Source organism: Erythrolamprus reginae, chromosome 1 (genome assembly GCF_031021105.1).
Source record: "Erythrolamprus reginae isolate rEryReg1 chromosome 1, rEryReg1.hap1, whole genome shotgun sequence".
NCBI classification, from domain to species: Eukaryota; Metazoa; Chordata; class Lepidosauria; order Squamata; family Dipsadidae; genus Erythrolamprus; species Erythrolamprus reginae.
The window spans coordinates 313,571,759-313,593,291 of NC_091950.1; the positions used below are offsets into that span (position 1 = coordinate 313,571,759).

General features: G+C 37.3%; 1 protein-coding gene across 5 annotated transcripts in view; it reads right to left on the bottom strand.

Moving 5' to 3' along the window:
* The window catches only part of AHI1 (Abelson helper integration site 1), a 96,011-nt gene that overhangs the window by 52,938 nt on the left and 21,540 nt on the right, over positions 1-21,533 (bottom strand). For 4 of the 5 annotated variants that reach the window (XM_070733568.1, XM_070733565.1, XM_070733567.1 and 1 more), the window contains exons 12-19: positions 21,280-21,403; positions 20,168-20,397; positions 19,306-19,409; positions 16,482-16,600; positions 12,298-12,428; positions 10,881-11,021; positions 9,050-9,237; positions 122-197 (exon numbers count right to left, since the gene is read on the bottom strand). In XM_070733568.1, the coding sequence (XP_070589669.1) occupies positions 122-197; positions 9,050-9,237; positions 10,881-11,021; positions 12,298-12,428; positions 16,482-16,600; positions 19,306-19,409; positions 20,168-20,397; positions 21,280-21,403 (1,113 nt within the window). The remainder of the gene's footprint in view (positions 1-121; positions 198-9,049; positions 9,238-10,880; positions 11,022-12,297; positions 12,429-16,481; positions 16,601-19,305; positions 19,410-20,167; positions 20,398-21,279; positions 21,404-21,533) is intronic. The other variant, XM_070733569.1, reaches the window with a different exon arrangement.

Genomic DNA, 21,533 nt, shown 5'->3' on the forward strand with positions numbered 1-21,533 from the left:
TCAGTCACTGAACAAGGAAGGTCATTTTATATGATCACAGAACTCCTCAACAGTACATTAATAACCACAGTAAAATATACATTACCACTATAGTAGGAATATGGTGAAATCGTTTATATACCTAGATTGTTTGTCAGTCTTAATCTGGTGTGTTGTGACAGCAGAGATTGGCTTGGAAGCATTGGATTGGAACTGGCCTGCAAAAGAAAAATTGAAATATAACTAAACTGCAAAGCATTACCAATTGTAAAAGTAATTGTTGTATTGGTATAACAGCAATTCCATTTTGAAGAACTAAAAACAGTTTGAAAAGAAATAGATTTTTTTTAAAAAAAAGTTGAAATACCAATACATTATGAAATATAACTGCCTCCATTATTTTTCTAAAACGATGCATTAATACTTCCCTTTGGCATTCTTTTTATTTATTGCGTCAACATTGTGGTCTCCAAACCTACAAGGTATAATGCCATTTTCTGTTTCTCAAAGTTGAAAAACCCGCTGAATTATTACATAAATTGTACTGTTTCTCTGACACAGCTTGACAATATTACTTTTTTTTAAAACTCCCTCAGCCTCAACAATTTTGATTGTCATGCCCAGGTCCTTCAAGAGATATCAGGTCAAAGCTATGCTCTCTCTGCAAGAAGCTGTAGCAGAAATATAGAGGTTACTCATTGTAACAGCTCAAAATTCAAAAGCTTGAGTTTACCAATTGGTAACACTAGAGTTAAAGAATACAATCTTACTACTTTATCAAAATATATGTATTTAAAAATGACTGATTTCTAAGTAACTTCTTTTAGAATAGCCTTGAGGGCATACTGCTAATGCTTTGACAATGAACAAATGTATAAAAGGCTCCATCATAAAACGGAATCGCAGATACCACCATCCAATTTATATACGGGAAGTTCGTAACCTTTTGTGATTCTATTTCAAGTATAATTTACAAAAAATAGTTGGCTGCCTGTTTTTCAATCCTCTTTCCCATACATTTAGTGCATACGAAGTGGGGAGGAATTCAAATCTATGAATCCAAGTTATGAATTAAGGGTTAGACACAGTATTTAAACAGAATAGTTTGGTTGAGATCTGCATATGTGGAACTGATTGGGGTATATTGTAAGGTGGTACCGAAATATAATTTTGTGTCATTCTATTCTATTTATTTATGTATTAAATTATATTGTATCTTATCCTATATCTATTTTATTTTACCCTACTCTTATTTTAAATTGTTTGTATAAACTTTTATTGACAACACCTGTTTGAACCTTGTGCTTTGATTTGGCCTATAGGCTAATCAATAAAGATATCATATCATATAATATCATAAAAAGAATTAAGATTTGAGAAAGCAATTTATTTTTGAAAGACAGTTAAACAAGAAAAGGATGTTTACTAGCAAAAATTGAAATTGTAAATAACGTTAGTAATAATTAGGAATTAGAAAAATTATCATTTTCAGGGCATTAAAGAAGGGAACTAATGTAACATTGTATTTGGAATATTTGTCAGAAAAATTATTATGTAGCAGATGATGTAAAAAATGTCATATATTATTTATTGTTTCTGTTTTTTATAGCAAGGGTTTACATACACAAAGTGCCTTCAGCATTTTACTTTCATTTCATTCAACTACACAATCATTAACAGGGACAAAGCTTAACATATTAAACCAATATAAAATACGTAATATAAATACATGGAATTTAGAAACAAGTTAGGTATTTTAATATGGCAACTAAAATTTAGCCTTTACTTTGAATTATTAGCTCTTTTTCTTTTACCTAGGCTCTATGAAAATAAATATGAATGCACTCTTAGCAGAAAATCAGATCTGAAGATAACCTCCAAAACCTGAAGTGAATTGTCGCCAGCAGTTAAATCTCCAAGGCTTATTTGGCCAGCATTCATAACTTGTTACTCAACAGATCAAAGCAGGTTTGGACTGGAACCCCCTCTCTCCCTTTGGGCTTATTTCATCAGATTTCTGTGAATTAAAACTATTAATTGAAAATATCTCAAATCTTTTGATCTGCTTCTTTCCTGACCTGTGACAACTATTCCAACTAAGTGGTTTAATAATCTTGGGTAGGGTTGTTTTTTTAAACTTTCCTAACAAGGGCATAATATTTTTTTTAAAAACCCCAACCATAATGGTTTTAGCTATATAGGAATTCAGGAACAATATTTCCCCCCCTTATGTCAGCATATGGATAAATCCTTTCCCACTGGGAACTAGCTATAGAGCAATCAATCAATCAATCAATCAATCAATCAATCAATCAATCAATCAATCAATCAATAAATGTAACACAAGGTAAAAAAAACTTCCAAGAGAATGAGCTGTGAAGACAGAATTAACAGATGGAAGGACTGTCTGTACTTAACCTACTGATGCTCATTGTCTGAGTTATTTCCAGAATGAGAAAGCCTGATTTAAAAAATAAAAAATAAAACTGATTCAAAGAAACTAGTTCATAAAATAAACTAGTTTATTTTCTGTTTACTTTAGTTCATAAACTAGTTCATAAAAACATATACCAAAATGTCCTTCCTGTTAATGACTACTTCACCTTCAACCACAGCAATACACGAGCACGTAATAGATTCAAACTCAATGTAAACCGCTCCAAACTCAACTGCAGAAAATACGGCTTCAGCAATAGAGTGATCAATGCCTGGAATGCACTACCTGACTCTATGGTTTCTTCCCCCAATCCCAAAAACTTTAACTTAAATTATTTACAGTCAACCTCTCCCCATTTATAAGAGGTCTGTAAGGGCGGTGCATAAGCGCACCATTATGCCTACCGTCCCTGTCCTACAGTCTTATTGTCCTCTTTTATTGTTACTTTTTACTTGTGCTATGTTTATACAAACTATTGCAATCCTGTACCTGTTTGACAAATAAATAAATAAATAAAAATATAAGAAGGGGATGATGGTGGAAGAAGCAGCAGGCATATATCGTGAAAGCATTAAGCTCTGCTTCTTTAATACTGATCTCCCCTTCCCTGGTATGATAAAGCAAATCTATTGCTGAGAACTTTTATTTGCAAGCTAACTTTTAAATACTAAGCTACAAACCAGCTGTACCCCTATTCCGGAGAGGGGCGGCATACAAATTTAATTTTTTAAAAATTATTATTATTATTATTATTATTATTATTATTATTATTATTATTATTATTATTATTATTATTATTCCAAACCTCATGCTGCTTTGCAGCCTAAGGCAAAGTATGTCCCAAAGGTGCTTTTTCAGGAGGCAACACTGGATTTTCTTGTTTTTTCTCTTGAAGATGTTTTGCTTCTTATCCAAGAAGCTTCTCCAGCTCTGACAGAATAGTGGGGAGTGGAAGGATTTATATTCCTTGCAGACAGCTGGTCATTTGCATTTTTTTAGTGTAGTGGTTCTCAACCTTTCTAATGCTGCAACCCCTTAATGCAGTTCCTCATGTTGTGGTGACCCCCAACCATAAATCTAGCATCAATTCTCCCAACAGAGCTTTAAGCTGATTGGCAGGAAGGTCAGAGAAAGAACCTCACTGTAAACACCTGATTGGTCAGATTGTAAAAATATGTTCCAAGGTGCCAGAACAGACGTTTTAGTTCCTAACATCATGGAAAATTTGTATTTTCCTGTGGTCTCAGGCGAGCCCTGTGAAACGGTTGTTCAATCCCCAAAGGGGTCCCGCCCCACAGGTTGAGAACCACTATTTTAGAGGGTTGTTGAAGCACTTGGGAATTTATTTGTGCCCCAAGGATCACCTGAATAGTGCTCCTGGTTCCTGTACTCAAATAAACCTCCAAGTGCTTCCAGGACCCTCTAAAAGGATGCAAATAACCAGCTGTCTGCAAGGAACATAAATCCTTCCATTCCCTATTACCCTGTCAGAGCTGAAGAAGCTTCTTGGATGAGAAGTGAAAGGTCTTCAAAAGAAAAAATAAGAAAGCCCAGTTGTCTCCTGAAAAAGCACATTTGGGACAACCATGACCTGGATGACTGAGAAGCTCTACAAACTGCTGGGGAAAGTGGATCATTTTAAGCATCATGCAAACAAATCATAGGAGCACTAGCAAAAAAGGAAATCCATGCTGCTGCTATTATTATTATTATTATTATTATTATTATTATTATTATTATTATTATTAATTGGATTTGTATGCCGCCCCTCTCCGTAGATAAAAGAATGGTCATTAGAAGGAAGATACAATTCTTTTTTTTGGGGGGGGGTGGTGCTGGTTACAGGCAACTTAGCCATTAAGCAAAGCCATTGCTGAAACATCATGATTTTCCTTCCATTTTTCCTTCGCTTTATAGGCCTGCAAAGGTTGTAAATGCAAGGAATGATTAGTTATTTTTTCATCACCATTGTAACTGCAAGCAGCTGCAGTGCAAGGCAGTCGCTAAATGAGGATTAGCTGTAACGTTTAAAGTATTAAAACTAGCTTCTTAAAATGCACAATAACAGTCCCATTGACTCTCTTGCTAAATGAATACATTGACATCACATTCTTTTAAAACAGTGGTTCTCAATCTGGGGGTTGGGACCCTTTGACAAATCTATGTTTCTTGACAAATGTGTATTTTCTTTTATGTACACTGAGAGCATATGCACCAAGACAAATTCCTTGTGTGTCCAACCACACTTGGCCAATAAAGAATTCTATTCTATTCTATTCTATTCTTTGGGGGTCGAATGACCCCCAAATTTCCCATGGTGTTAGGAACTAAAGCTTCTATTCTGATGCCTTGGAACAATCCGACCAATCAGGCGTTTAAAGTGGGGGTGTCTCTCTGACCTTCCTGCCAATCAGCTTAAAGCTCTGTTGGAAGAATTGGCACTAGACTTATGGTTGGGATTCACCACAACATGAGGAACTGTATTAAGGCATCGTGGCATTAGAAAGGTTGAGAGCTACTGTTTTAAAGCCTTCTCTTTACAATCCAAATGAACTGCATTAGATTCGTTGGTCCACACTGTAGCCATAGTTCCCTCTAAGCTGAGCAGTGAGCAATCGCTCATTTAAAAATCATCATCAACTCAGAGTTTTTCAAACCTGCCCAGAAGCTGAGAGGGAAAGAGTGAGAGGGAAGGAGAGAGAGAGGAAGAGAGGAAGAGAAAGAAACAGATAGACAAAAGAGAGGAAGGAAAAGAGAAAGAAAAAGAATGGGAGTAAGGAAGAGAGAAAGAAAATCAAAATCTAGTTTGAAACTAGCTCAACTATTTAAGTGGCATTTTGATATTGATAGAGTTGCCCTATTATGAGCTCACTGTTATAGACACACAGTATAGTATTTTATTTTGAAATTCTCTGAGGCAAAACAGGGTGGGTTTTTTATTTATTTGTTTGTTTGTTTATTTATTTAATATTTCTGTGCCGCCCAGTCCCGAAGGGACTGCCGCTCAGACACTATACTCCCCCCCCCAAAAAAAAAAATTAGAGGGAACACTGACTGTAGCTTCTACTACATTGCTTACACTTAGCTTCTCCTGCCATCAAACACCGTTAAGCAGGCTAAACTCATCTTAAAAGTGTTTTGTTTAATTGGGCAGTGGAAATCAAAAAACGTATCTGGATTTCAAATGCTTGTTTAGCGGTGATTTCAGATTGCGCACAATTCCAAGTTAATGAATGGTGGGGATTATTTAATTTTGTTTAGCCATTTCTGGGGCCCAACAGGAGCAAATCCAAACTGCAACAATTAGCTTGCTTCTTTGTTCACCAAAAGCTCTAACTCTACCCTAATGTTTAGAAGCTGCAGCACTCACTTTATCAACACAGGATTAGTTTTCATATGGAATGATATCTGATTCTCCTTCATTTGCAGTTTATTTAAAGAATTTTCCTGAAAATGTAATTTTGATTAATATGCAACAGAGTTACAGACAAGTGAGAAGAAAAATAGCAAAAACCCTCACCTCCCCTGCCTCTTCATGAGCAGTAGATGTAGTTTATTTATTTTATTTATTTATTTATTTTGTCCAATACACAATGAGGGTTTTAGTGGGTATATATCTATATACACATAGTAAAATACATGATGAAGGTTATAGAGGAGATGCTCGTAGTAAAATATATCTAAGAAATATAGAAAAGAAGGTATAGTAATATAACATATCAATGAAAGAATAGAAGAAGAGATATAGGAATAGAAGAAAGGTGTAGGAGATATAGGAGAGCAATAGGACAGGGGACGGAAGGCACTCTAGTGCACTTGTACTCGCCCCTTACTGACCTCTTAGGAATCTGGATAGGCCAACCGTAGATAATCTAAGGGTAAAGTGTTGGAGGTTTGGGGATGACACTATGCAGTCCGGTAATGAGTTCCACGCTTCGACAACTCGGTTACTGAAGTCATATTTTTTACAGTCAAGTTTGGAGCGGTTAATATTAAGTTTAAATCTGTTGTGTGCTCTTGGGTTGTTGTGGTTGAAGCTGAAGTAGTCGCTGACAGGCAGGACGTTGCAGCATATGATCTTGTGGGCAATACTTAGATCTTGTTTAAGGTGTCTTAGTTCTAGGCTTTCTAGGCCCAGGATTGAAAGTCTAGTCTTGTAGGGTATTCTGTTTCGAGTGGAGGAGTGAAGGGCTCTTCTGGTGAAGTATCTTTGGACATTTTCAAGGATGTTAATGTCTGAGATGCAATATGGGTTCCAAACAGATGAGCTGTATTCGAGGATGGGTCTGGCAAAAGTTTGCACTAACCCTGCACCCTTTACCCTCATGGGTCAGGCTATTATTAAAGAATGTGCAAGATCAGATGGGTCTATAAAGTAAATATAGTATTCAATGGTGAGATATAACCTGAGACCAGTCTTCCAATGCTGTCTGTAAAGGTAGACTGACCTCTACTTTCCTATGTTTTAAGTTAACAAGCCAGCATATAATAGGACCTATGGAACAATTACTGTGAAGCAATAATTTCTGAAATGCAGGCTGTGGGAAGAAATTGCTAAATACCTTTTCAACAACAAGAAAAGGTTGGCTAAGATAACTAACACCAATCAACTAATTCTTTTCACAACATTTTGCTTGCTTAACATAAAAACCACAGTTCTATCTTGGATAGTATATTACAAGGTACTAGTACAAAAGTATTTGTGTGTGTGTGTGTGTGTTGTGTTTAAAGAGATAGAAAAGCCCACACACTTTTGCCAAGTTTAAACAGAGCTATTTTGCATTCGCTTTATAATCTATGGGAATTATGCAAATACTCCTTTTCGGAGAGCCTAATTTTCATGTTGTTTTTTTTTAAAAAAAGTGTACACCACCCAAAAATAAAAGAGAATTCAGGTAAATTCAGGTTCCAACAAGCTAAGAACAATTTTGATGATTTGTTCCTGATAATACAGGGCTGTGACCTTTACAATTAGAAGAATAAAAATTTTCATACATGGTTGCAAGTCAAATTAGGCTGGGAAAGTCCGCACTGCAATTTGTCCTTTCTGGAGTTTCATGCGCCTTTGTGAGTAAAGTTAATCCGTTCAAATTACAGTTTTGCCACAGTGTGCAGCAGGCAATGATTAGCTCTAAGTAAGTCTATAATCTGTTTTGTTTCCTACTGGAGTGGTTTTACATGCAACCCTCCCCTCAGGTAGAAAAACAGACCTTTATAATATTATCCAGGAAAAGCTGTACTTTGACCCTATGTACAGACTTATCGCTTACTATTATCTTATATCGCTTATTCCCCACAGTATAATGAGAAAAAGGCCAAGCCAAATGGCTCAAGAAAACATTTCACTGAGAAATATGGTTTGAAAATTTTTGTAATTCACTTTGAACATTTTACATTTATCTCCAGGAGAAAAACTATGCACCCACTCTACCAGAGAAAGCCATCAAAACCCAGACAAATTTGCTAGCTTGTTTTCTGAACTTGGGAGCAGTGGTTGCTATGAGAGCTTTTTTTTCTTCTATATAAATGGGACTCGAAGCAATGCAACTATAGTCACCACCTTGGACAATTTGTCAAGGCACACCTGGAGAGGTTTCTCAAGAGCTCCATTTCCCCCCTTGGTGTAAAGGCAGGAAATGCCTACCATAGCTTCATCCAGCCCTCCCTCCGTTTGCACAACGCATGTTCTCTAGAATATTGTCTTCTTGCAACAATTGACCTCAATTAGGTTTTTTTCGAAGGCTGTGGAAGGAACCAAGTACACCTGCTGCCACCACAGCACCACATTAATGCAATCAGCCAAGTGGTGAATAAGGGTTTTTTTAACCTCTTTACTGTGACTTTATTAATTTTGCACATTATTGTATGCTTTCTGTCTTGGTAATGGAGTTGACTGTTAAAATGGGGAGGGGGGGAATATACTCCGAAACGATTTTTCTCTCTCTTGTATTCCCAGCTTCCCTGAAATTGTTGAACTACCACTATTACATTCCTAACCACTGAAATGGGCTGGGGTGGCTGCAGTAGTGGATTCAGCGGTGGGCTATGAGCCGGAATGCTAAATTCCGCTCGCCGCCGCAGCTCGTAAGTTCTTGCGAAACCAGTGCGATTTTGCTACTGCACCTGTGGAGGAAGCAAAATCGCGCACGAAGCTGCAGGTGCGCCCGTGTTTTAGCATGCGTGGAAGCAAAAAACCCTTGTCGAAACACGCGTGATTTTGCTTCCTCCACAGGTGCAGCAGCAAAATTGTGCTTGTCCCGCAAGAACTTATGAGCTGTGGCCGCGAGTGCAATTTAGCATTCCGGCTCGTAGCCCACCGCTGAATCCACTACTGCAGCCTCCCCAGCCCCCACCCTCCTTGTCTTTTGTAAATTGCTTAAGACCCACCTATATCGCCAGGCATGGGGGCTTATATAGTTTTATGTATGGTATGCTTGTTGTATGGTTTATATAATGATGGGTTTTTAGATGCTTTATTTAAATATTATTTGTTACATTGCACATTGTTTTTATTGTTGCTGTGAGCCGCCCTGAGTTTGCGGAGAGGGGCGGCATACAAATCTAATAAATAATAATAATAATAATAATAATAATAATAATAAGAATAATTATTATTATTAAAGTGAACTTTACCATAACAGAATCCAACTTTTGCTTGACTTTTTGCATCCTTATTGATGTTCTTGCAATACTTGCAAACTGGTCAGCTGACGATATCATCAGATTTTTCTGGGCAGAAACACTGGTGATTGTCTGTGGGCTTTGGGAGGACTTGATTAGTTGTGATCCTTCCTTTATAGCCTCAGTCCCCTGCTTGGCCACTGAAGAGGACAAAGTAAAAAAAAAAGTTTTAACAATATTAATCCTGTCATCACAAAAGAGTACCGAATCCCAGCTATCATGGGAATTAAGGATGTATGCAGTAAGGCTATAAAGCAGAAAATTATAAAATAGCACACTATCATTAAATGTCAACAGATTACTGTATTTTTCAGAGTATAAAACGCACCTCCTCCCCCCAAAAGGGGCTGAAAATTTGGGTTTCTTATACTCCAAATGTAGATTTTTTTCCACCAGCCTTAACAAGGTGCTAACGATCTTCCCAGCTTGCAGGCTTGTTTTCATTGCTACTTCAAAGGTTTTTTCCCCAGCCCTTAATCTTTGCAAGCTTCTTTTCATTGCTATTCTCTCCTAAAAAGGTTTTTTCCCAGCCCTAACCAGGAGATAAAATGATGTGCTGAAGCTGACCAGACTAAAGACAATAGCCAGATGAACACCTGGTAGGTAGATCTCCACCCCTTATTTTCCTCCCCCCAAACTAAGGTGTCTTATACTCTGATGCGTCTTATATTCTGAAAAATACGATAGGTATCTCTATGGAGGCAGTCAAAGGACCTCAAAAGCTTTTTATTTAAACTTTCTTGCTATGAATTCAAGTACAGTGGTACCTCTATTTATGAACTTAATTCATTCCGTGACCAGGTTCTTAAGTAGAAAAATTTGTAAGAAGCAGCATTTTTTCCCACAGGAATCAATGTAAAAGCAAATAATGTGTGCGATTGGGGAAACCACAGGGAGGGTGAAGGCCCTGTTTCCTTCCAGGAGATTCCTAGAGAGGCCCCACAGAGGCTTCTCTCCTCCTTTTCTGGCCCTGTTTCCTCCCAGGAGATTCCTAGAGAGGGCCCACAGAAGCTTCTCTCCTCCTTTTCTGGCCCTGTTTCCTCCCAGGAGATTCCTAGAGAGGGCCCACAGAGGCTTCTCCCCGCCTTTTCTGGCCCTGTTTCCTCCCAGGAGATTCCTAGAAAGGCTCCACCGAGGCTTCTCCCTGTCTTTTCCGGTTACAGTTTCGGAGGCTCGGGTTTGTAAGTGGAAAATGGTTCTTGAGAAGAGAGAAAAAAAATCTTGAACACCCTGTTCTTATCTAGAAAAGTTTGTAAGTAGAGGCATTTGTAGGTAGAGGCACCACTGTAACAACTCTTATAGGTAACCCCTCCCACTTTTGACTCCAAGTCGAACCAAAATTTCTGATGCTAAGTAAGGAGGCTGTTAAATGAATCACACTCAATTTTACTGCCTTTTTTTGCCATGGTTGAAATTATTGAATTATTGAGTTGTTAAGTCACATCATCATTAAATGAATCCATCTTATTCCACCGACTCTGCTTGTTGGAAGCTGGCTAGGAAAGCTGAATATAGCAGTCATGTGTCCCTTGGACACTGTGGCTGTCAGAAATACAAGCAGATTTTGATCACATAAACATGGGATGATACGATGGACATATGTGCAAGGACCGGTCGTACCTCATTTTTTCTCAGTGCTAATGTAACTTTGAATGGTCACTAAATGAATGGGTGTAAGTCAAGCACAACCTACAGCGAGAAAGGCCACTTCAAACTTTCATAACTACGGTTCGACTTGAATACACTCACACCCGCCCACAAATGCAGAAACATATTAAATTACCTTTGTAATCATAAATGTACACAAGGATCGGCTGGTTTTGTCCAAAGGCACAAAATGCTACCATATGTTCAAGCGGATGGAAAGCAACATCACGAAGGGGGGAACTGAAAGAAAGATCAGAATACATAGCTACCTGATCACCTGCAACAGAAGAAGAAAAAAACCTACGTGAGTGAATACTTTATTCACAAACATTAGATTTTTTTTTTACAGTACATGTTGGGGGTACCCAAGCCAACTAAATCTAAAAATTAGAGGATGCTTTGAAGTTAAGAATTGTAAGCAAGTATCCTGCGGGGCATTACAGTGTTCCCTCGATTTTCGCAGGTTCGAACTTCGCGAAAAGTCTATACCATGGTTGTTCAAAAATATTAATTAAAAATACTTCGTGGGTTTTTTCCCTATACCACGGTTTTCCCCGCCTGATGACATCATATGTCATCGCCAAACTTTCGTCTGCCCTTAATAAATATTTTTTAATAAACTTTAATAAATAAACATGGTGTAATAATCTAAATGGTTGCTAAGGGAATGGGAAATTGCAATTTAGGGGTTTAAAGTGTTAAGGGAAGGCTTGTGATACTGTTCATAGCCAAAAATAGTGTATTTACTTCCGCATCTCTACTTCGCGGAAATTCAACTTTCGCGGGTGTTCTCGGAACGCATCCCCCGCGAAAATCGGGGGAACACTGTATATTATTTTGGGATATAATGCATAGTGAATAAATAAATGATAAATATTCATGAATAATAATTTAATTCTTAATGAATAAATTATTATAGTTTATTTATTTATTTATTATTTTATTCAATTTATAGCCTATTATAGAATAGCCTAGTTCTGATGATTCCACTATAAGATGTAAATATGTATATCTTTATTGATGTTATAAAAAATTTAAAGTCCGCCCCCTCCCCGCAGATACAGACTAGTCGCTTCTGGTTCTAGAGGCGGTGCTCATCTCTTTTTCTAAGCTGAAGAGTCCGAGCTGTACGAAGATGTCTGCTGAAGGCGCATGGAGCGCTGTTACCTTCCCACCAAAGTGCATTTTAAATCTAATTTTGGACTGCTAGGTTGGAAGAAGCTGGGACAGGTGATGGGAGCTCATCCTGTTACTTAGCGCTAGGGATTCGAACCGCTGAACTGCTGACCTCCTGATCGACAAGCTCAGCGTCTTAGCCACTGAGCCACCATGTTCCTGATTGATGTTATATCATTATATAATTTGGTATTATATTGATGTATATCAATTTAAAATACATTGTAGATAGAAAGCTATTGGGAAGCATCACTTAACATATACAAATAGTTTTGACAGTTTTAATTTTCAACTAGAGTTATTTAGAAGGTCCTTTAAAAACGTAAGTTACCTGTAAATAAACTTTATATTTCTACATTTTCAAAGAATGAAAGTACCTGTTTCTAAATTCCAAACATATGCCACACCATCTTCACTTCCAGAAAGAAGAAAGGTTCCACATGGTGTTAAGGTGCTATGGATTTTTTCTCGATAGTTTGTAGCACCAATATATTTCTTAGTAGCTAAGCTAAACAATAAAGAGGAAAAACATGAATATATCTACTCTTTTAATTACTGTATGCCACTTAATTACTGTATGCCATGTTTGCTGGAATGACCTGCTTTTGTTTCACATTGTCCTCAATTTATAATCATTTGCTTAAGCAACTGTTTGAAATTAGAAAAGGTGAAAAAAAAATAATGGAATGATTATAGCAGTAGCATTTAGACTTATATACCACTTCACAGTGCTTTACAGCCTTTGCTAAGTGGGTTACAGAGAGTAAGCACATTGGCCCCAACAATCAGGGTCCTCATTTTACCGACCTCAGAAGGTGGAAGGCTGAATCAACTTTGAGCCTAGTGAGATTCGATCTGCCAAACAGCTGACAGCTAGTGATCAGCAGAAGTAGCTTGCAGTACTGCAGTCTAACCACTGCACTAATGAGACTCTATATTTATAGATATCTAATCTAATAATATCTATATTATTTTGCAGGGATTATGAGTTCCTGCAAAATAAAGAGGACATTAAAAGTGGGGGGCGGGAGGGAAGAGGGAGAGAAAGACTTGATCTCAAGGCTTGATTGGCAGCAAATCCAGCAATTCAACTCTCTCTACTGCACTCCTAACTTTTATGGGGAAATTGCAAAGTCTATTCTTCTGTCATTTTTAAATAATAAAATCTCGGTATCACACCAGCTGATTTAGTGCTCCGGTTTCAAAATCATCTCAGTAATATTGACTACAGAGATGTGTCCTAATTGGATCAGGAAAGATAATAATAATAGTAATAATAGTAATAGTAATAATAACAACAACAACAACAATAATAAATAATTTATTAGATTTGTATGCCGCCCCTCTCTGAGAACTCGAGGTGGCTCACAACAATAATAAACAATGTACAAATCCAATATTTAAAAATACAATTTAAAAACCCTTATTAATAATCACACCACCCAATCAAACCATACATAAAGCAGTAGTTAGGGGAGGTGTCAATTTCCCCATGCCTGGCGGCAAAGGCCAATTCTACCAGACTGATATATCTACCAGATCTTTTAAATCCTAAATATAAATCAGGAGTTGTCTAGTAAAATATTAAATGGATAAGAAAATCTATTCACTATAGACCATGAAGTGCTATTAATTCTAACAGAGCTACTTCAAATTCCTTTAGATGTAGAGATGTTTTATGAAGAAGGGCCCAACATGCCACAAATCCTGGGTCTTATTATCTTATAGCTAGCTCCAGCCCCCAAATCCTACTTTTTTCTTCCTCAGAAGTGATTTGCCATTATCTTTGTTTTCATTGATTCTGTATCTGCAAAAGCAACCCAAATCTTCAGTTACTTTCATCAGCTGCAATTTGGAGCTTTGTGGTTGCATAATTCTTAATACTACTTTATCTTCAAAATATTTCATATTCCATTCTCCTTGAATTTTGATCAAGATTATTTTATTATTATTGGTTTTTTGGCGTCTAAGAAGTCCAAGACTTCTAGAGCAATTATAAATAGCAAAAGGGAGAGTGTATGGCTGTGTATGCCAAAAATCCTGATAGCAGTATTAACCTTTCAGAGGAAAAAATCAGCAGTAATGAATTCCTTATTTCAAGTTTAAATGTAAAATCTGTCTTTACATTGCTTGAAGCAGCTGTTGGCAATAAATAAATAATTTTCTTGGGAAAACCTATCTCTCATATCATTATACTTATCTAATCCAATGTTCCTATGATTCCATGTTCCTGTTTTTCTAATTTTGTATTCCAATCGCTCACTATTACAGTGTTTTCTCCAAAATAAGACTCTGTCTTATTTATTTATTTATTGGATTTGTATGCCGCCCCTCTCTGTAGACTCGGGGCGGCTAACAACAATGATAAAAAACAACATGTAACAATCCAATTAATAAAACAACAAAAAACCCTTATTATAAAACCAAACATACACACAAACTTATATTTTTTTGAATTCTGAAACAAGCGCTTGGTCTTATTGCCATGGACTCAAAAGCCCTATTATCAAGGGATGTCTTATTTTGCAGGAAGCAGGATAGTATTATAACTACATATCTTTAATGTATTCAGAATCTTTACATTCAACTCACTTTATAAATCTGTACAAACTCATTGCATCTTATTATTTGGCACCCAAATTTGTCCAAAACATTTAGTCAACTCTATGCATCTTTTCTGAAAATATGGAATTAATTTGCCATTCCTTCTTCCAGATTGCAATTTGATGTTTCTTCTCCTACGTAGGTTGGCTTTTCTCAGTCATGTTAAGCCCCATTACTATCCTTAGCACTCTCTCATCGCCCCCCTCTTTTGGCTTCAATGGTAAGGAAGATACATTTTAGTTCACATCCTTGCCAGCATCATGCTCAAATTCAATGAAGCTACTGAGCCTTCACATTATGTTATGAGTGGGAGTGGGAGGGGAAGGACAGCTCAGAAAGGCTCATTTAATTGGATGCTTCATGCCTTTAAGACAATTAAGACCAGGGTAAGTTAAGATATCTAGAAGAAATGAGATGCCAATTTTTTTAGAAATGCCTCAAACTATCCTATAGTATTGTTTAAATCAGTGGTTCTTAAAATGGGGGATATCGGGCCCTCCAGGGGGAGATTTTATTTTTAAGGGGGGCAATGGAATGAAAAGGGGTGACGCGGGGTGAAGGGATGAAAAGGGGATAATATGGAGGCAATGGAGTGAGAAGTTTTGGGGATACTTTTGAGACTTTTCCGTACAGTGAATCACTTTATATCTGTTGGACAAAAACATCAGAACACTCTCTATTCATGGATTGAATTGCATTGCACAGCAGCTTCTACGCATATAGTGGTGTGCCATTGGCCAGAGTGGGCAGTATTGTATTAAGGAGCACTTCTTTCGAAACATTGCATGCTGATTGCTGTCCCCTGTGACGTCAGCTGTAATGTCAATGTAACTGTTGAAACTAGGTTTATTGACGTCCATATGTAAGTGTTCTAGTGCAGTTGAAAATTTAATTTGCAGGTAGTGCCTTTCATTTTGAAGGCCTCTCAACATGGCTGAGAAGAGGAAGTGTCACCAATATTCGACAGAATACCTAACATTGGGATTCATTCCATCTCTTTCCAACATACAGCTTCCAGTTTGTCTTCTTTGTGAGAAAACCTCACACTATTGAAGAAACACTAATTTTACCAACAGTGAAAATTTCACCAACACGAAGTATGGGAATAAAGTGATGGGTGGCACCAACATTTTTCACACAGTTGAGATATGGGAAAAAGACTGGAGATAAATTATTTACATCAACATGTCCTGCTGACAATTTTAAAGGAAACAAAAAAAAGCATTTGCATAAATTGAAGAATTGTTTGTTTGTTTGTTTATTTATTTGATTTTTATGCGGCCCTTCTCCTTAGACTCAGGGCGGCTTCCAACATGTTAGCAATAGCACTTTTTAACAGAGCCAGCATATTGCCCCCACAATCCGGGTCCTCATTTGCTGCATAAGTCCCAGCGACCGGTCAGGTCCCATAGTTGGCCTTCTTCTGATCCCGTAGACAATGTCACCTGGTGGGGCCTAAGGAAAGAGCCTTTTCTGGCCCTCTGGAACCAGCTCCCCCCAGAGATTCGTACCGCCCCCACCCTCCTCACCTTGAAGACTCACTTGTGCCAACAGGCCAGGGGCCATTATTTATTTATTGGACTTATGCCGCCCCTCGGAGCGGCTTACAACATAGATACTAGCCCCTGGCTGATGAATGGAATCTATGCTTGGTTGTTTGAACGAGAGTGATTGATTTTTAAGAAACTCGGATTTTAGACTAGTTAGTTTAATTTTAAAATTGGATTCAGGATATTTGTTTTTTTAATATGTTGTAAGCCGCCCATAGTCCTCAGAGAAAGGCACCATATAAATCTAATCAATCAATCAATCAATCAATCAATCAATCAATCTTTCTTATGTTGGGGGAGGAGGGGATGACAACTTCCTCTTTGGCTCAAGGGGGCAATTCGTTCAAAAAAGTTAAGAACCACTGGTTTAAATGATATGAAACAGAAAACAACTTTGAAGCACTTACATTCGAAGATCCATAATTCTTACAGTGCTATCTTTGGTGTGGATAAGTAAACGCCTCCCATTTGGATGTACCTCCAAATAATTTATTGCTGTTCCTTTAATGTCACCATCATTTATCTCCTGCCAAAATAACCGCAATACAAAACATAGAACTATTGAGAGTAGTAATAATAATAATACAAATAAAAAAAAATGCTGCCTATCTCAAATCCTTGGGAAGGACTCAGTAGGTGGATAAAAGTGACTAACACAGTCCAAACACTGATGGTGTTACCTAACTGAGTATTGAAACATCTGCAATAAAATAATCAAGCTCAGAGATCACCAAGGATCTCAAAGTTCAACCTTGTCTTACAATTATTTTCTTTTATTGATATAGATCTAAACATGTGGCTGATTGTGCACCAACCATAATATATTAATATATGCTGCCTGGGTTAGACAAGGGATATATAGTACTGGGTTAGACCAGGGATAGGCAAAGTTGGCTCTTCTATGACTTGTGGACTTCAACTCCCAGAATTCCTGAGTCAATCATGCTAGCTCAAGAGTTCTGGGAGTTGAAGTGAACATGTCATAGAAGAGCCAACTTTGCCTACCCCTGGGTTAGACCAAGTGGCCAAGGAATGCATTGTCTTATCAGAAGTCTTTGAACATCCATAAGCAAGAGATGAATTTAAAAAAAAATCTCTCCTGCTACTGTTTCACAGAGATTGGCATTTAGAGTTACACAACTTCTGATCCAGGTACTAGTACAGCTGTGATTACAATTAGGCATTAATAACCTTTACCTCTCATTACTGCCCATTAATTGTTAAACTATTGCTACTGACATTTTTAAAAATGTATTCTCATTCCTATCTTAGAATCTGTAAACTGTCTAGAATTCATAAGCTTAGAGGTAATCAATAAAACTGGATAAATTATAAATCCAGTTTTGGCATATAAACCAACCAACAAATTGCGGGCACAATTATTGATTGATAGCATCTAAAGGCAATTAATAAATGGTCTTTACTATCTTGCAGTGGAGAATACCACGCACACAATTTGTGCAAAAAATATTGTGCAAAGCAAATAATTTGTTTATAATTTCAGACCAGTCAAATTACTCAACATTGTTATTGTCTAATTAGGAGAGGAAAGGGGATCTGTGTAAATTATTTTGAATTGAAGGTTGTGCTGTAATAAATATTTCAAACACCTTAGCAGAATGAATTAAAAAAAAGAAGTCAATTATTTAAGTATCAGTGGCTACAAATGGATTTAAGGTTGTCTCGCTGTCACTGTCAAATTATTCGTCTGTAAGTAGGTAGAGTTATAATATGGGAGTCAGTTTGGTCTAATGGTTAAGATGTTGTGGTCTGAGCAAGGAAACATGACTTCTAATCGAACTGAAGACACAGATGTTGGCCAGATAACTGAGCCAATCACTTTTTCCCAGATCTAGGAAGACCATGGCAAAGTATTTCTGAAAACACTGCCAAGAAAATGACATGTTGTACATGTAAGTATCAGGAATAATAATTATCATCATGCCAGGGCAGAAAATTAAGCAGCAAGTAACCACTGTTACATAAACTGATTGTTTCTGTTTAACTGTAGTTTTCTAAAATAAATCAAGGGGGTTTTTTTATAAAAAAGAAAGGATTTGTTATTCTCAAATCCTCATGCTTTGCTCCCTTTTTCTTCAGTTCTCAAATGCAAATTCAATTATCAACTGAATACTAAAAACATTAAGAAAGCATGGAGCAGAAAGAGAGATTATTGGACATGTATATGAAATAAAAATATGTACAGTTAAAGCTTCTAGAAGATTTATATATTTGACTGCACAATTCAAAGAGGGCTGTAAAAATATTTACTGACCCGTTGCATCCTGGACATACAAATTGTTTCCAATCCTACCCTCAAAACACACTATACAACACACCAAGACAACTAGACACAAGCATAGTTTTTTCCCGAACGCCATCACTCTGCTAAACAAATAATTCCCTCACCATTGTCAAACTATTCACTAAGGCTGCATTACTATTACTATTAGTTTTCTCATCGTTCCTGTCACCCATCTCTTCCCACTTATGATTGCAGCACAGAGTGAAAGGAGCGTTTTCCTTTCTCTGGGCGCTTGGAGAGGGAATAAACCACTTCGCTGTGGTGACTCCCTCACGCTGCCTCCCACACACCCGGCGCGAGGTTGCCTCCTGGAGCGTCTGGGCACGAAAAGGCAAAAGGGGGCGCTTCGCCCTGGCCGGATCAACTCGGCTTCAACCAAACTGAGGAGTCACCACAGTGAAGGAAAAGTGCCGATTACAAAGTGAGCGAATGAGAGGAGAGGGGAGCCCTTGAGCAAGGGAAGGAAGAGGCAGCAGATAGCAGCAGCAGCAGCCGCCTTTCGGTCAAAGGAGCGGGAGGTTTACCCCTCTCACCCGCCTGGATTTCTCTCTCTGGCACAATATATGGGAGGCAGCCTTGCCCCAGGTATATGGGAGGCGCATGCTCCTCCTCGACGCGTCAGAGTCCCTCTTTTTTTTTTAAGCCTTAAAGTTTTGGATTTTTTAAATTCACCTCACCTCACCTTCTTCCTTCGGCAGCGTCTGTCCTCCTCCTCTTCTTCCTCCTCCTCCCACCCAAATTCCAAGCTTTTATTTCTTTCCTAATTGGTTTGCACACATTATTTTACATTGATTCCTATGGGAAAAATTGCTTATACTTACAAACTTTTCTACTTAAGAACCTAGTCACGGAACAAATTAAGTTCTTAAGTAGAGGAACCACTGTATGCAAAAGATTTTAAAACTTGCCGATTTTTTTCCATGTACCTTATCAATGCCCCAGTGTTGAATTGGTGACTGAGAATTTTCTTTAACAGAAGTATTCCAGATAATGATTAACCCTGTGCCATCTCCAGAAAACATGTGCAATCCTAGAAAACAGTATGTTTGCTTAATAGGATAAAAGAATTCTGACATTCAAATTACTCATATAATTATACTGCATAATAGTTTATGCAAAGTCTATCTCTATTCAAGTATCTTTCTTCCTCACCTACTTTTCCATTTTGCTATAGTTTAGAAGTTACACAAAACCACACCCTAAAATAAAATTATTACCAACAGCAGGGAAGGAATTATTCTTTTATCAATGAAGCTTAAGATTACATGAAAATATTGTATTTGCTGAAAATCACAATGCCAGCTCCCATTCAGTTTATAATACATTTATTAAATATATTTAAAACTTAAGATGTTTTTCCCCACATACTATGTGAGTGCTCCCTCATCAGATCTCATGCATAAAATGTGTTATGCACTTTGACTAATTCTTCAACTTGGATACCCTATTCTGTTACTCCAACATCTCATCCCAAAAATTGTGTTGTCCAACTACATGAATTTTTTCTTTGTGAATTTAGTGGGGTTTTGCAAATGGCATAAACACCTAGTAGATTCAGATGGATATCATAATTTTTCCTCTATGTTTGTCCTCATATTTCATTAGATTTTCATATAAAAATCATTTTTATTATATTAGTTTATTTTCACTAGAAGTCCCCAGCTATTCTTAAATCTATCACTATCTCTCGACCTCCTTAAAAAAGCAATAATACGTAATAACATACAGATTAATTACAGAGAGAGATATTATATGCAACATTTTTAGTGTGGAACATCTGCCACTTACCTTCAGCATTAAAACACAAAGTATTGATAAAACTTTTGTGACCATCAAATTCTTGTAAAAGCTGCCCATGAATTTCCTTTACTTTTGCATTCCAGACTCTAATCACAGAATCATAACATCCAGTTACAACAAGGTACTCAGCTGCTGGGTGGAATTTTGCAGCATAGACAAATGAAGGATGTGGGAAAACTTTGGTGGCTGATGTAGCCTGAACTTCAATTTTCCACATTCTAAACAGAAACAACATTTAGAAAGTTGGTCTCTTTTTCTACTATATAATTCAATCAACCTTTTCTTCACTATGGACCCTTCATTAAATACCATTTGTGGCTATGAACAATGGCCAAAGACCCCCAAGACTTAATTTAAGATTTAAATAATAAAATTTCTTCAAGTCTTTGTGGCCTTGTGACAACATCATGCCCATCCCCCAAGGGTCCATGGACCATAGGTTGAGAACCACTGCAGCGCACCATTTCATACTCAGTCATACTCAGGTCTGAAGTAGAACTAATTTTTTCTCATCATTCCTATCACCCATCTCTTCCCACTTGTGACTGTATGACTGTAACTTGTTGCTTGTCTCCTTAAGATTTTTATTAATATTGATTGTTTCCTGATTGCTTATATGTCCCCTGTGATAATCAAAGTGTTGTACCTCATGATTCTTGACAGAAGTATATTTTCTTTTATGTACTCTGATAGCATATGCACCAAAGTCAAATTCCTTATGTGTCTAATCACACTTGCCCAATAAAGAATTATATTCTATTCCAATGTTTCCCAACCTTGGCAACTTGAAGATATCTGGACTTCAACTCCCAGAATTCCCCAGCCAGCGAATGCTGGCTGGGGAATTCTGGGAGTTGAAGTCCAGATATCTTCAAGTTGCCAAGGTTGGGAAACACTGTTCTATTCTATACTGTTTACTAGGGATTGGCTTCACTAGACTTGGCAACCTATGATGATAAGCTGGTATTTTGTTGCTGTTTTAATTTTTGTTTTCATCTCCTCTTCAGATGGGTATTATGACTATCGTAAATTTGGGGCAATTTTCATTCCAGGTATACCGCATACCTCAATTTTAACAGGAGAAAGTTGGTTACACTGACCTTGCCGTGCCATCTGAGGAAGATGTAAGAAGATGCTGATTATCTTTTGACCAACAAAGATCGTACACAATGTTCAGATGTCCGTAGAACTCCCTTAGGTAGCACCCTGAAGGAATCTCATACACTAATAAAGAGCACAATAGAATCTTTTAAGGGTTTAAAAACACATGGCATTACAGCAAACACGTGAAGCAAGTAAACAACATTTGAATTTGAAGAGGATTCTTTACATAAAGCATTATGGTTGGTAGAAT